Source organism: Hypanus sabinus, chromosome 10 (assembly GCF_030144855.1).
Source record: "Hypanus sabinus isolate sHypSab1 chromosome 10, sHypSab1.hap1, whole genome shotgun sequence".
Taxonomy (NCBI): Eukaryota; Metazoa; Chordata; class Chondrichthyes; order Myliobatiformes; family Dasyatidae; genus Hypanus; species Hypanus sabinus.
In genome coordinates this window covers 75909469-75924122 of record NC_082715.1, presented here as the reverse complement: position 1 = coordinate 75924122, position 14654 = coordinate 75909469, and the positions used below count along the sequence as shown (strand labels likewise).

Below are 14654 nucleotides of genomic sequence, written 5' to 3'. Positions count from 1 at the left end.
TTGTGGATGTTGCTGGCATTAATTGCCTATCCCTTTACTTGCTCTTGTACTGGGACAGATGAGAATGTTGGTGGTCTGGCCTGACATGCAGGTAGGGATGGCAGACATCTATCAGAGGTTTTGATAGTGGACAGCCAGCTCCTCTTCAGGGCAGAAATGGCTAATGTAAGACTGCATAATTTTTAGATGATTGCTGGAAAGCATGGGGGAGGGGGAACGTTGGTGGTGTTGAGCTTTATATACAGTGGGTGGGTGCATGGAACACATTGCCAGGGGTGGTGGTAGAGGCAGATACATCAGGGGTATTTATGAAACTCTTAGAATGGCATGTGGATGATGGGGAAGAATGGAGAGCTGTGTAAAAGGGAAGGATTAGATTTATCTTAGAGTAGTTTAAAGGGTCAGCACAACATTGTGGGCTGAAGGACCTGTACTGGGCTGAAAGACATTAAAGAACCAGATTTGATGATCTTAATGGTGACTGTTGTTGAGCCTGTATGGAGTGTCCAGGGAGAGGTATCAGCTCTGGTCAATTGAGTCAATTTTGGGGCAGCTCACTCACCTTTGGCTCCACTGGACACTCAACTCTCACCTGTGTTGGCATGAACAGTGGCCACACTCTGGTACACCACTTTGGCAGAAGTGCAAGACCAGGTGAGGGTAGCCAGTGGGCTTCAGTGGTGATACAGGGACAAGCCTATCCTATCATGTGAAGTCAGCTCCAACTGACTGGGTAGATGTGATCTGCAGTGAGATCCAATGGCTTTGAAGGTGGTTCTGCAACACTTCATGGAGAGCAAAGGGCATGACGAGGTGCAGAGGAAGTCATGGTCATCCACTGCAACAAGAAAGACCCCAGTTTGTGACCTACTCATACCACCGGACTTGGCCTTCTGACTTCAGGATGCTCTTTATTGGCTACAGCTCAGCATTTAATATCATCCCCTCAAAGCTAATCATAAACTCCAAGACCTGGGCCTCAATAACCCCTATGCAGTTGGATCCTGGATCTCATCACTTGTGGACCACAATCAGTTCAGATTGGCAAAAACATCTCCGGCACAATCTCCATCAGCACAGGAGCACCTCAGGGATGTGTGTTTAGCCCCTTGCTCCAGTTGCTTTATAACCTATGACAGCATGGCTAAGTACAGTTCTACCACCATATACAAGTTTGCTGATGACACCACTGTTGTGGGCCGTTATCAAAGGTAGTGATAAATCAGCACACAGAAGGGGGATTGAAAATTTGGCTGAGTGGTGTAATAACTCAATGTCGATAAGACCAAGGTACTGATTATAAACTTCAGGAGAGGGAAACCAGAGGTCCATGAACCAGTACTCATTGGAGACTTGGAGATGAAGAGAGTCAGTAATTTTAAATTCCTGGGTGTCCTGGACCCATTTTATGTAATGCCCTGGTTAAGATTTCTGCTGCTATGCTGTGAGGAATTTTATTTTTTGCAGTTTTCTGCAAAAGTTGTGTGTCCTGCTAGTAAGTGTTTTGGTTTCAGCTAAAGATAGGAGCCCTGTTGCCCAGTTTGGGAATGTTGTGTCAACCAATCAGGACTGCCTGGATAAGTGTTGTAACTTTCTACCCAGTGGGATGTGAGAAGATCCTAGAGAGCTTGGCGAGATAAGATTTCTGAAGGACAATAGTCTGGATTGGGGTCTTTTGCTGGAAGCTGTGGAGTGGGACTTGAGGGAAGATGCCGCAGAATGCCGTTCAAAGGAGCGACCCGGTTGAAAGAAGTGCTTTATGCAGATGAATGGCTACAAGGAGGAAGTGCAATACTCTTGAGTTAGCCAGTTCATTCAAGATGGTGTTTGAGGGAAGTTTGGACTTTGGCTAGTGTCCTTCACGTAGAATGTGGGTTCAGCGTGTGAGTAAAGTGATAAAGATTGGAGCTCATTTCTGGTCTAGTTGGGTCTGTGTGCACATTAGACTGGTTTATCTGCAGTGGGCCCTTTTGTTTTTCTTTTCCTTTTCTGTAACTGTTTGTTAGTTGAAAATTTGATAAGCATAATTTCTTTGTAATTTTATACTGGTGTACAATCTGCCATTTCCTGGTGAATGATAACTATGAGGGCGGCAGTATCAGCACAACAGTCATTAATCAACATCTAAGTTTCTGGTTTGGTTGAACCCCAGATCATACCGACCCTGGATGTGTATTGCTCACGAAAGGTTACCTTCTCGCCACTGAGTTAGCAGAGTTAGCTAGCAAGTCAATTTGTATACGAGCCCAGGTGAGAGGGTGTGCATATATAAATACAATTGTTAAGAAAGCACAGCAGCGCTGCTGTTTCCTCAGGAGTCTGCAGAGATTCAGCATGTCATCCAAAACCTTGGCAAACTTCTATAGATGAGTGGTGGAAAGTTTTCTGACTAGCTTCATTACAGCCTCGTAAGGGAATACCAGTGCCTTTGAGTACAAAAGGTAATGGATTTGGCCCAGTATGTCACGGGTAAAACCCTCCCAACCATTGAGTACATCAATATGAAATGTTGCCATTTTTTAAAAAAAGCAGCATTCATCATCAAAGATCCACACCACCCAGGCTATGCTCTTTTCTCACTGCTGTCATCAGGTAGAAGGTGCAAGTGCTTGGAATTCCACTACCTGTGTTATGTCCTGTACACTTACTGGCCTGTGTTTCCTCTTAGCCTGTGTTGCAGTTCCTTGGGACACCTGCAATTACCCTTCCATTGCTGGCACCTGCTGGACACAGCTTAAAAACAAGGCCGCTCCTTCTCCCACTCTTTCCCATTCTGCACCAGCACTACCACACCACACATCACCCTTTTTCCATTTAACTTTAATAAATGTCTTTTGTTTGTAATTCCTGTTGTGGCCTGACTCCTCTGTTACTTCCTGAGAGCCGAGGTTGTAAGATAATGGGGGCTTGTTCCAGATGGATTGAGTAATCAGTTCTTCCTATGGTTTACTCCTTTATTTTTCCTTTATTCTTTTCAAGGTTAACCTAGTTAGAAACTTGTTCCCTGGCAGGGGTAAGCATTTCAGTACTGCTCTTTCAGTTTCCCTTCCAAAGTGGATGACCTCACATTTACCAATGCTGTACTCCATCTGCCAGACCCTTGCCCACTCACTTAACCTATCTATGTCTGTCTGCAGACTCTCCGTATCTTCTGCACAATTTGCTTTTCCACTCAATTTAGTATCATCAGCAAACTTAGATACAGTATACTCTTACAGATCGTTAATGTATATCATGAACAGTTGCAAGCCCAGCACTGACCCCTATGGCACACCGCTCATCACTGATTGCCGACCAGAGTAACACCCATGTAGCCAAATTCTCTGCTTGATATTAGTTAACCAATCCTCTATCCATGCTAATATATCACCCCCCAACTCTATGCATCCTTATCTTATGGATAAGTCTTTTATGTGGCACCTTATCGAAAGCTTTCTGGAAATCCAAGTAAATAACATCCATCTGTTCCCCTCTGTCCACTGCACTCATTACATCCTCAAAGAATTCCAGTAAGTTTATCAAACAGGACCTGCCTTTGTTGCATCCATGCTGCATCTGCCTGATGGATCTATTTCTTCCCCAATGCCTTGCCATTTCTTCTTTATAGTTAAGCATTTTCCCAACTACAAATGTTAAATTAACTAGCCTACAGTTATCTGCCTTTTGCCTACATTTATTTTTTGAACAGTGGTGTGATATTTGCAATCTTCTAATCTGCCAGGACCTGCCTAGAGTCCAGAGAATTTTGGTAAATCGTCATCTGGAGCAGGGGACTTGTTTATCTTCAGGCCCACAAGTTTGCTCAGCACCACCTCTTTCGTGGTAGCTATTGTGTCCTTGCCTCCCATTGCATCCATAATTGTTAAGGAACACCAACTGCATTTAGAGCAAACATTTCCTTAAGGAATTAGTTGAAGAGCACTCATGAGTCTGATTATTCTGAATTTGATGCAGGTAGCCATTTTAGTTAATTCTATTATCTGCAGGAAAGGATGCTGAGAATGGGTTGCTATTGCTTCAAAATGGCCTAAGCATGTCTGGACTCTGCTTTTATAGTGTTTTGAAAGGCAAGACTCAGGAAGCCTATTCTGCTCTAAGCATTGAAAAGAACCTGGATTATGATGAGGTCAAAGTGGCTATCTTAAAATCTTGTGAGTTGGTTCCTGAGACTTATCGCCAGTGCTTCAGGAGCTATTGTAAGCTTGACCAGCAAACATGTTGAGTTTTTCAGAGAGACTGGTGGTCTTTGGCTCAACAAGTAGAAGCTAAAGAGAAACTTGGTCAACTCATCTTGCTTGAGGAATTTAAGAGATGCCTGCCTTTAAGAGTTGTATCTGTTTATTTAAATAAGCAAAAGGAATCAATCCTTGAGCAAGCTTCCTTATTGGCAGGTGAGTATGCCTTAACCCACAAAGTTAGTTTTGGAAGTAAACAGCAATCAGAGTACAGGGGTAAAGGCCTATCCCATCAGGCACTATCTTTAAAACCAGTACCCTCTGCCTCACCCTTGGCTTAAGAATTTTGTATCTGAAAATGCCACAGTGTGTTCTATTGCATGAACCCTGGTCATCTAAATACTGAATACTCAGTGCTTAAGAAGCAGAGATCTATGAAGCCTGTAGCTTTTGTGAAAACTATAGTAAATTCCTCTTTATCTCCAGACAGTATGTCAAGCAAGTAAGGTTGTGTTTCTACTCGTGCAATGTCTAAGAAAGATCAAAACAAAGGCAAGAGCTCTGACAATAGAACCATAGAACACTACGGCACAGTACAGGCCCTTCAGCCCTCCATGTTGTGCTGACACAAATAATCCTTAAAAAAGTACTAAACCCACACTACCCCATAACCCTCCATTTTTCTTTCATCCATGTGCCTGTCCAAGAGGCTCTTAAATACCCCTAATGTTTTAGCCTCCACCACCATTCCTGGCAAAAACAAACTTACCCCTGATGTCTCCCCTAAACTTCCTTCCCTTAATTTTGTACATATGCCCTCTGGTGTTTGCTATTGGTGCCCTGGGAAACAGGTACTGACTATCCACCCTATCTATGCCTCTCATAATTTTGTAGACCTCTATCAAGTCCCCTCTCATTCTGCTATGCTCCAAAGAGAGAAGTCCCAGCTCTGCTAACCTTGCTTCATATGACTTGTTCTCCAATCCAGGCAACATCCTGGTAAATCTCCTCTGCACCCTCTCCATCGCTTTCACATCCTTCCTATGAAGTGACCAGAATTGAACACAATACTCTGTGCAGTCTCACTAGAGATTTGTAGAGTGGCAACATGACCTCTCTACTCTTGAACTCAATCCCCCTGTTAATGAAGCGTAGGATCCCATAGGCCTTCTTAACCACCCTATCAACCTGTGATCAATCTCCCTGATATTGCCCTCTGTGATACCTTAATGCCCAAAGGTGAAGAAGTTCTAACAAGGTTTGGCTAAATGTCTCCCTCTTATATACAGCTGGTGCTTGAAGAGAGGAGAGACCCTTCTTTGTCTCCCCTGTTTGAAGAGATGTTCTCAGAGGAAGCAACTGTAGCAGTCTCTTGTGACTATTTTATCAGCAATGGAGTGTTATTGAGAAAATAGACTCTCAGGATGATTGGAGTAGTGTTTATCAAATTGTCGTTTCCGATGTTTCCTGGCCTGACATTGCACTTGACTCATGATTGTTGCCTTGCTGGTCATTTAGGCAATAGCAATCATCTTGACCATGTGCTCAGACATTTCTCCTGGCCTGGTGTGAGGCCTGATGGAACACAAGCTGTAGGTCATGCCAGATGTCAGGTTGTTGGTAAACCAAATCAAGAGATGCCTTTTGCTCCTCTACATCCTATCCCTGTCATTGAGGTAGCTTTAGCTTGCCTCAGAGCAACTTTGTAAGGGTGGGGGGTGTTGGGTCTTGTACATTTCCTGGCCTGTGTTTCCTCTTTAACCTGTTTTATCAGTTCCCTGGGACACCTGCAATTAATTACCCTTCCATTGCTGGCGCCTGCTAGAATGGATGGCTTTATTGCAAAGTCTGCAGACAATAAGATGGGTGGAGGGGCAGGTAGTTTGAGGAAACGAAGAGGCTACAGAAGGACAGACAGATTAGGAGAATGGGCAAAAAAGTGGTCAGGAAGTGTATGGTCATGCACTTTGGTAAAAGGAAGTTAACTATTTTCTAAATGGAGAGAAAATTAAAAAAAAAAAAGAGGTGCAAATGGGCTTGGGAGTCCTTGTGCAGGATTCCCTGAAAGTTAATTTGTGGGTTGAGGAAGGCAAATGCAATGTTGGCATTCACTTCAAGTGGACTAGAATGTAATATTGAGACTTTATAAGGCACTGGTGAGGCCACGCATGGTGTATTGAGAATAGGTTTGGGCCCCTTATCTTAGAAAGGGTGTGCTGAAATTGGAAAGAGTTCAATGGAAGTTCATGAAAATGATTCCAGGACTGAAAGGCTTTTCATATGAAAAGCATTTGATGGCTGTGGGCCTGTATTCACTAGAATTCAGAAAAACGAAGGGTGACCTCATTGAAGCCTATCGAATGGTGAAATGCCTTGATAGAGTGGATGTAGATTCTCTATGACCAGAGGGGACAATCTTGGAATAGAGGAGTATTCTTTTAGAATGGAGATGAGGAATTTCTTCAGCCAGAAAATGGTCAATCTGTGAAATTCTCTGCCATTAGTAGGTGTGGAGGCCAAGTTATTATGCGTATTTAAGGCATAGCTGATGGACCTTGATTGGTCGGGCATGAAGGCAGGAGATTGGGGTTGAGAAGAACACTGGATCAGCTGTGAAGAAATGGTGGAGCAAACTTGATGGGCCAAATGACCTAATTTTGCACCTGTATCATATGGTCTTAGGGTATTTTCTGTTACCCCAGCACTGCATTGTCTATTCTGTTGCTTAGACTAGAATGAGAAGTCAGATTTATGGGCAAAAAGTTAAATATTTAAGGGGAAACTGAGCAGAACTGGTGGATGTGCATTCAATTTCAACATTTAAGAGAAGTGCACGGATGGGAAAGGTATAGAGGGTTATGGTCTGGGTGTGGGTCAATACGACAAGGCAGGTTAAGTTTGACACAGATTAGATGGGCTGTAGGGCCAGTTTCTGTCGTACTCTATAACTCTGACTCTGAACATCGATATTGTGTGAATTGAGAAACCAGAGCTTTGTTTTAAATATCAGAGTTGATGTTCAAATACATAACTGACAACAGTTTGATCATCAGTAGGATTCGTCCTGATTTGAGAGGGTGAATAATGATTCACATGTTTTAAATGAGGGGATGAGATGATGTTCAGTTACACTAATTAACCCAGAATAGTTGACCACTTTTGCAGGTGCATATCTTTCTCAAGGACGTAACTTAATCCCGGTGGGACAGGCATTGATGGAGAATCCCAGCCTAGAACTTCCAATTCCCATGTACAGTAAAAGGGCTCTGAACAAAGGAATCCAGAAGCTTCTACGGGACATGTTGGCATATAGCCCCCAGGAGCGGCCCGACGCATTTATCCTGCGAGCCCAAATTGAGCAATTTGCATTCACCGGAGAAAGACTGAGAATGTAAAGGTAAATGCCCAGACTGCTCCTCTCTGCAGCTCAAAGTGGATGGAAAGGAAAATTTAATATCTGGGGAGATGACTGATGGTATAATGGACTATTATGGCCTTTGTGTGTAACTGCTTATTATACATGGTGAAAAGTGTTTATTAGCCATGCCCACTGCAGTTCTATAAATTATTACAAGTTCAGGATTCTTTCAGAATCTTTATTTCCTCGAAAGAAGTGAAGGGGGCAAGTGGTCAAAACCTGTTGTCCAAGTTAGATGTCAGTTCTAGACTCTTTCACTGGGTAAGAAGCTTAATCTCAAAAGCACTGCTTATTAAGAGTAGTGTTGAATTGCCTCTGTACTCTGTCCATTGCCCAAACCTTCCCTCTTTCTTTTCCCTGTTAGAAGAGCAAGTAATTGGCATCTCTGATCTTTATGCACCCATTTTTGAGGTGGATTGACATAATTCTGTGCATGCTCTTTGGTGGCAGCATCTTATCCCTCATTGTGTGACCCTCAGGAAGATGAAAGTATCAAAGAGAGCCAAACTCTTCCTTCTCTCTTTATGCCCTCCATTCTGTCCCTCAATCCAGCACTGCAAAGCAGATCAGGCCAGGATCACCATAGCCGATATCAGTTCTTGTCTTTTACAAGTTAGCTTTGAAGAATTATCTTCCACCAGAAAAGCAGTGTTATACAGGAGTCTATTATTGGTCTTCATTTGAAGGGGTAAAATTATTAAGCTGATGCCACTACCTGATACGAATCTTACTGATTTGTGAGTTTTAATTTGCTGTGTTGTTCCTAATTGTATTATCGATATTAATAAAGCAGCTTTCTCTTCATCGTTGTGAGGGAAAGCTCAACCCATTTGAGATCTCCATGCATACTTTGTTCAGTTTGTTGCAACAGTGATTGATGCGGAGATGGATTTGTTGCTGCGATAATCCAAGTGTTGGAAAGTCAATAAGAGACAATGTTGTTTGCCATCATGCAGATCTCAACATCTGCATCAATGAAAACCCAACATTTACACATCAGCAATGCACAACATGTCTCCATGGTTTGTGATATTGGGTATGATTGAAGCAGCATTTGAAAGTGCTTTCTTAAAATCATAAAAGCATACTTGGGCCATTTGGCTCACTATTCGATCATGATTGATTTATCTTCCATCTCAATCCCATTCTTCTGTCTTCTTCCTGTAATGTTTGGCCTTGCTAATCAACTTCTGCTTTAAATATACCCAATGACTTGACATCCACAGCCATCTGTGGCAATGAATTCCACAGATTCATAACCCTTTGGCTAAAAGAAAAATTCCACCTCATTCTGAAGGCATGTTCTTCTATTGATGCTGTGTCCTCTGATACCAAACTCTCGTGGTTAGAAACCTCCTCTATCACATCCACTCTATCCAGACCTTTGAATCATTTCAATGAGATCCTCCCCCCGCCCCATTCTTCTAAGCTCCAGCAAGTACAGGCCCAGAGCCATCAAATGCTGCTCATACGTAACCCTTTCATTCCTGGGATCATTCTTGTGATTCCCCTTCTGAGCCCTTTACAATGCCATCACATCCTTGGATAGGGAGCCCAAAACTACTCAATAGTCCAAGTGCGGTTTCATCAAAACATTAAAGACTCAGCATCATATCCTTTCTTTTATGTTCCAGTCTGTTCAATGAATTGCATGGATGAATTTGTTAAATTTGCTGAACAACATTGGAAGAGAAGCAGAACTTCTCTCATGTTCAATCTTCTCCCTTAATGGACATTAATTCTGGTCAGTCTATCGCTGTTTATCTTTTCCTCTGTTCCAAGACCAAGTGTTGCTCCATCACATTCTCAATCTGTCTCCCTTATTCTGAACCATCACAGCTCGGATCCCTCTGCTTCATTCCATGTTTCCACACCTGCACTGGCAATCTTTCCTCCTTCCGTCATTGCTTTCGTTCCTTTCTTATAAATATCTTGTATTGGAGAGTTGTTGGCTTCTGTATCCATTTCTCCGGATTCAGCCTCCTATGTTGGTGAGACCCAATGTAAATATACAGACTGCTTTGCTTTGTTTAGCACTTTCACTGCCAAAAAGTTTCATGTTGGCCAGCGATTTTTCATTCCCATTCTGAAGTGTCAATCCATAAGGCATAGAGCAGAATTGGGCCATTCAGCCCATCAAGTCAGCTCCACCATTCCATCATGGCTGATCCCGGATCCCGCTCAATCCCATACATCTGCCTTCTTGCCATATTTTTTACCCTGGACAATCAGAAAGTTATCAACTTCTGCCCTAACTATACCCATGGACTTGGGCTTCCACCACAGTCTGTGGCAGAGCATTCCACAGATTTACCATTCCGGCTTTTAAAAAAAAGTAACACTCTTTACCTCTGTTCTAAAAGGTTGCTGCTAAATTTTGAGTCTGTGCCCTCTAGTTCTGGATATCCCCACCTTGAGAAACATCCTCCCCACGTCCATCCTTTCTAGACTTTTCAGCATTGAGTACGTTTCAGTGAGATTCCCCCGCATTCTTCTAAATTCCAGTGAGTACAGGCCCAAAGCTGCCGGACACCCCTCTTGTGTTAACAAGTAAAGGCTACACAGGCAGAAAGGGAAGCGGTGGCCACTAGACAGCGTAGCAGTAGGCAGGTAGTGCAGGAGTCCCCTGGGGTCATCTCCCTCCTAAACAGATATACTGTTTTGGATACTGTTGGCAGAGATGTCTCATCAGGGGAAGGCAGCAGCAGCCAAATTCATGGCACCATGGGTGGCTCTGCGGCACAGGAGGGAAGGAAAAGGAGTGGGAGAGCTATAGTGATAGGGGATTCGATTGTAAGGGGAATAGACAGGCATTTCTGTGGCCGCAAACGAGACTCTGGGATGATATGTTGCCTCCCTGGTGCAAGGGTCAAGGATGCCTCTGAACAGCTGCAGGGCATTCTGGAGTGGGAGGGTGAAAACCCAGTGGTCGCAGTGCACATAGGTACCAACGATATAGGTAAAAAACGGGATGAGGTCCTACAAGGTGAATTTAGGGAGTTAGGAGATAAACTAAAAAGTAGGACTGCAAAGGTAATAATCTCTGGATTACTACCAGTGCCACATGCCAGTCAGAGTAGAAATAGGAGGATATTTCAGATGAATACGTGGCTTGAAAAATGGTGCAAGGGGGAGTGATTCAAATTTCTGGGGCATTGGAACCAGTTCTGGGGGAGGTGGGACTGGTATAAACAGGATGGTCTGCATCTGGGCTGGACTGGAACCAATGTCCTAGGGGGAGCATTTGCTACTGCTGTTCAGGAGGATTAAACTAATGTGGCACGGGGATGGGAACAAGAGCAGAGAGACAGAGGGGTGTATAATGAGGGTAGAAGCAAAAAGTAGTAAGGTGAAAAGTAAAAGTGGCAGGCAGGCAAATCCAGGGCAAAAAGCAAAAAGGGCCACTTTTCAACATAATTGAATAAGGGCTAAGAGTGTTGTTAAAAATAAGCCTGAAGGCTTTGTGTGTCAATGCGAGGAGCATTCGTAACAAGGTGGTTGAATTGAATGTGTAGATAGTTATTAATGAATATGATATAGTTGGAATCACAGAAACATGGCTCCAGGGTGACCAAGGATGGGAGCTCAACATCCAGGGATATTCAATATTCAGGTGGGATAGACAGGAAAGAAAAGAAGGTGGGGTAGCATTGCTGGTTAGAGAGGAGATTAATGCAATAGAAAGGAAGGACATTAGCCTGGAGGATGTGGAGTTGATATGGGTAGAGCTGCATAAGACTAAGGGGCAGAAAACGTTGGTGGGAGTTGTGTACAGGCCACCTAACAGTCGTAGTGAGGTTGGGGATGGCATTAAACAGGAAATAAGAAATGCGTGCAATAAAGGAACAGTAGTTATAATGGGTGACATATAGATTGGGTGAACCAAATTGGTAAGGGTGCTGAGGAAGAGGATTTCTTGGAATGTATGCGGGATGGTTTTCAGAACCAACATGTCGAGGAACCAACTAGAGAGCAGGCCATTCTAGATTGGGTATTGAGCAATGAGGAAGGGTTAGTCGTGCAAGGCCCCTTGGGTAAGAGTGACCATAATATGGTGGAATTCTTCATTAAGATGAAGAGTGACATAATTAATTCAGAAACAAAGGTTCTGAACTTAAAGAAGGGTAACTTTGAAGGTATGAGATGTGAATTAGCTAAGGTAGACTGGCAATTGATACTTAAAGGGTTGACGGTGGATATGCAATAGCAAGCATTTAAAGATCGCATGGATGAACTACAACAATTGTTCGTCCCAGTTTGGCAAAAGAATAAACCAGGGAAGGTAGTGCACTCGTGGCTGACAAGGGAAATTAGGGATAGTATCAAGTCCAAAGAAGAAACATATAAATTAGCAAAAAAAAAAGCGGCACACCTGAGGACTGGGAGAAATTCAGAGACCAGCAAAGGAGGACAAAGGGCTTAATTAGGAAAGGGAAAAAAGATTGAGAGAAAGCTGGCAGGGAACATAAACTGACTGTAAAAGCTTTTATAGATATGTGAAAAGAAAAAGATTGGCCAAGACAAATGTAGGTCACTTACAGTCAGAAACAGGTGAATTGATCATAGGAAACAAGGACATGGCAGACCAATTTAATAACTACTTTGGTTCTGTCTTCACTAAAGAGGACATAAATAATCTTATGGAAATAGTAGGGGACCGAGGGTCTAGTGAAATGGAGGAACTGAGGGAACTACAAGTTAGAAGGGAAGTGGTGTTAGGTAAATTGAAGGGATTAAAGACAGATAAATCCCCAGGACCAGTTGGTCTGCATCTCAGAGTACTTAAAGAAGTAGCCCAAGAAATAGTGGATGCATTAGTGATAATTTTTCAAAGTTCTTTAGATTCTGGATTAGTTCCTGAGGATTGGAGGGTGGCTAATGTAACCCCACTTTTTTAAAAAAAGGAGGGAGAGAGTAACTGGGGAATTATAGACCGGTTAGTCTGACATTGATGGTGGGGAAAATGCTGGAGTCGGTTATCAAAGATGTGATAACAGCACATTTGGAAAGAGGTGAAATCATCGGACAAAGTCAGCATGGATTTGTGAAAGGAAAATCATGTCTGACGAATCTTACAGAATTTTTTGAAGATGTAACTAGTAGAGTGGAGAGGGGAGAGCCAGTTGATGTGGTATATTTAGATTTTCAAAAGACTTTTGACAAGGTCCCACACAGGAGATTAGTGTGCAAATTTAAAGCGTATGGTATTGATGTGGATAGAGAATTGGTTGGCAGACAGGAAGCAAAGAGTGGGAGTAAACGGGACCTTTTCAGAATGGCAGGCAGTGACTAGTGGGGTACCGCAAGGCTCAGTGCTGGGACCCCAGTTGTTTACAATATATAGTAATGATTTAGACGAGGGAATTAAATGCAGCATCTCCAAGTTTGCGGATGACTCGAAGCTGGGCAGTGGTGTTAGCTGTGAGGAGGATGCTAAGAGGATGCAGGGTGACTTGGATAGGTTAGGTGAGTGGGCAAATTCATGGCAGATGCAATTTAATGTGGATAAATGTGAGGTTATCCACTTTGGTTGCAAGAACAGGAAAACAGATTATTATCTGAACGGTGGCCGATTAGGAAAAGGGGAGATGCAACGAGACCTGGGTGTCATTGTACACCAGTCATTCAAGGTAGGCATGCAGGTACAGCAGGTGGTGAAAAAGGCAAATGGTATGTTGGCATTCATAGCAAAAGGATTTGAGTACAGGAGCAGGGAGGTTCTACTACAGTTGTACAAGGCCTTGGTGAGACCACACCTAGAGTATTGTGTGCAGTTTTGGTCCTCTAATCCGAGGAAAGGCATTCTTGCCATAGAGGGAGTAGAAAGAAGGTTCACCAGATTGATTTCTGGGATGGCAGGACTTTCATATGAAGAAAGACTGGATCGACTAGGCTTATACTCACTGGAATTTAGAAGATTGAGGGGGGGGATCTTATTGAAAAGTATAAAATTCTAAAGGGATTGGACAGGCTAGATGCAGGAAGATTGTTTCCGATGTTGGGGAAGTCCAGAACGAGGGGTCACATTTTAAGGATAAAGGGGAAGCCTTTTAGGACCAAGATGAGGAAAAACTTCTTCACACTGAGTGGTGAATCTGTGGAATTCTCTGCCACAGGAAACAGTTGAGGCTGGTTCATTGGCTATATTTAAGAGGAAGTTAGATATGGCCCTTGTGGCTAAATGGAGAGAAAGCAGGTACAGGGTTCTGAGTTGGATGATCAGCCATGATCATACTGAATGGCGGTGCAGGCTCGAAGGGCTGAATGGCCTACTCCTGCACCTATTTTCTATGTTTAACCCCTTCATTCCTGGAATCAGCCTCATGAACCTCCTCCGGACTCTCTCCAATGACAACACATCCTTTCTGAGATATAGGGCCCAAAAGTGTTTACAGTACTAATTGCGGCCTGACCAGTCTTCTAAAGCCTCAGCATTATCTCCTTGCTTTTATATTTTATTCCCCTTGAAATAAATGCCAACATTGCATTTGTTTTCTTTACGAGACTCTATCGGTAAATTAACCTTCTGGGAGTCTTGTACGAGGACTCCTAAGTTCCTCAGCACCTCTGATGTTTGAATTTTCTCCCCATTTAGATAATAGTCTGCACTACTGTTCCTTTTACCAAAAAGCAATATCATGCTTTTCCCAACACTATATTCCACTTTCTTACCCTTTCTTCCAAGTTGTCCAAGTCCTCCTGCAATCACATTGCTTCCTCAGCACTGCCTATCCCTCCACCTATCTTCATATTATCTGCAAACTTTGCCACAAAGCCATCAATTCCATTATCTAAATCACCAACAAATAATTTGAAAAGTAGTGGCCAATACTAACCTCTAAGGAACACCATTAGTCACTGGCAGCCAACCAGAAAAGGCTCCCTTTATTTCCATTCAGTCTCCTGCCTGTCAGCCATTCCTCTATACATGCCAGTATCTTTTCTTTAATGGCATAGGACCTTATCGTGTTTAGCAGCCTCATGTGGCACTTTATCAAACACCTTCTGAAAATCCAGCGAAATGACATCCACTGCCTCACCTTTGTCCACCCTGCTTGTTA

General features: G+C 43.1%; 1 protein-coding gene across 1 annotated transcript in view; it reads left to right on the top strand.

Annotated features, from left to right (window-relative positions):
* The window catches only part of LOC132400768 (serine/threonine-protein kinase PDIK1L-like), a 30705-nt gene extending 23135 nt beyond the window's left edge, over positions 1 to 7570 (top strand). The window contains exon 3 of the mRNA XM_059982106.1: positions 7341 to 7570. Coding sequence (XP_059838089.1) covers positions 7341 to 7570 — 230 coding nt within the window. The remainder of the gene's footprint in view (positions 1 to 7340) is intronic.
* Positions 7571 to 14654: the final 7084 nt, after the last annotated feature.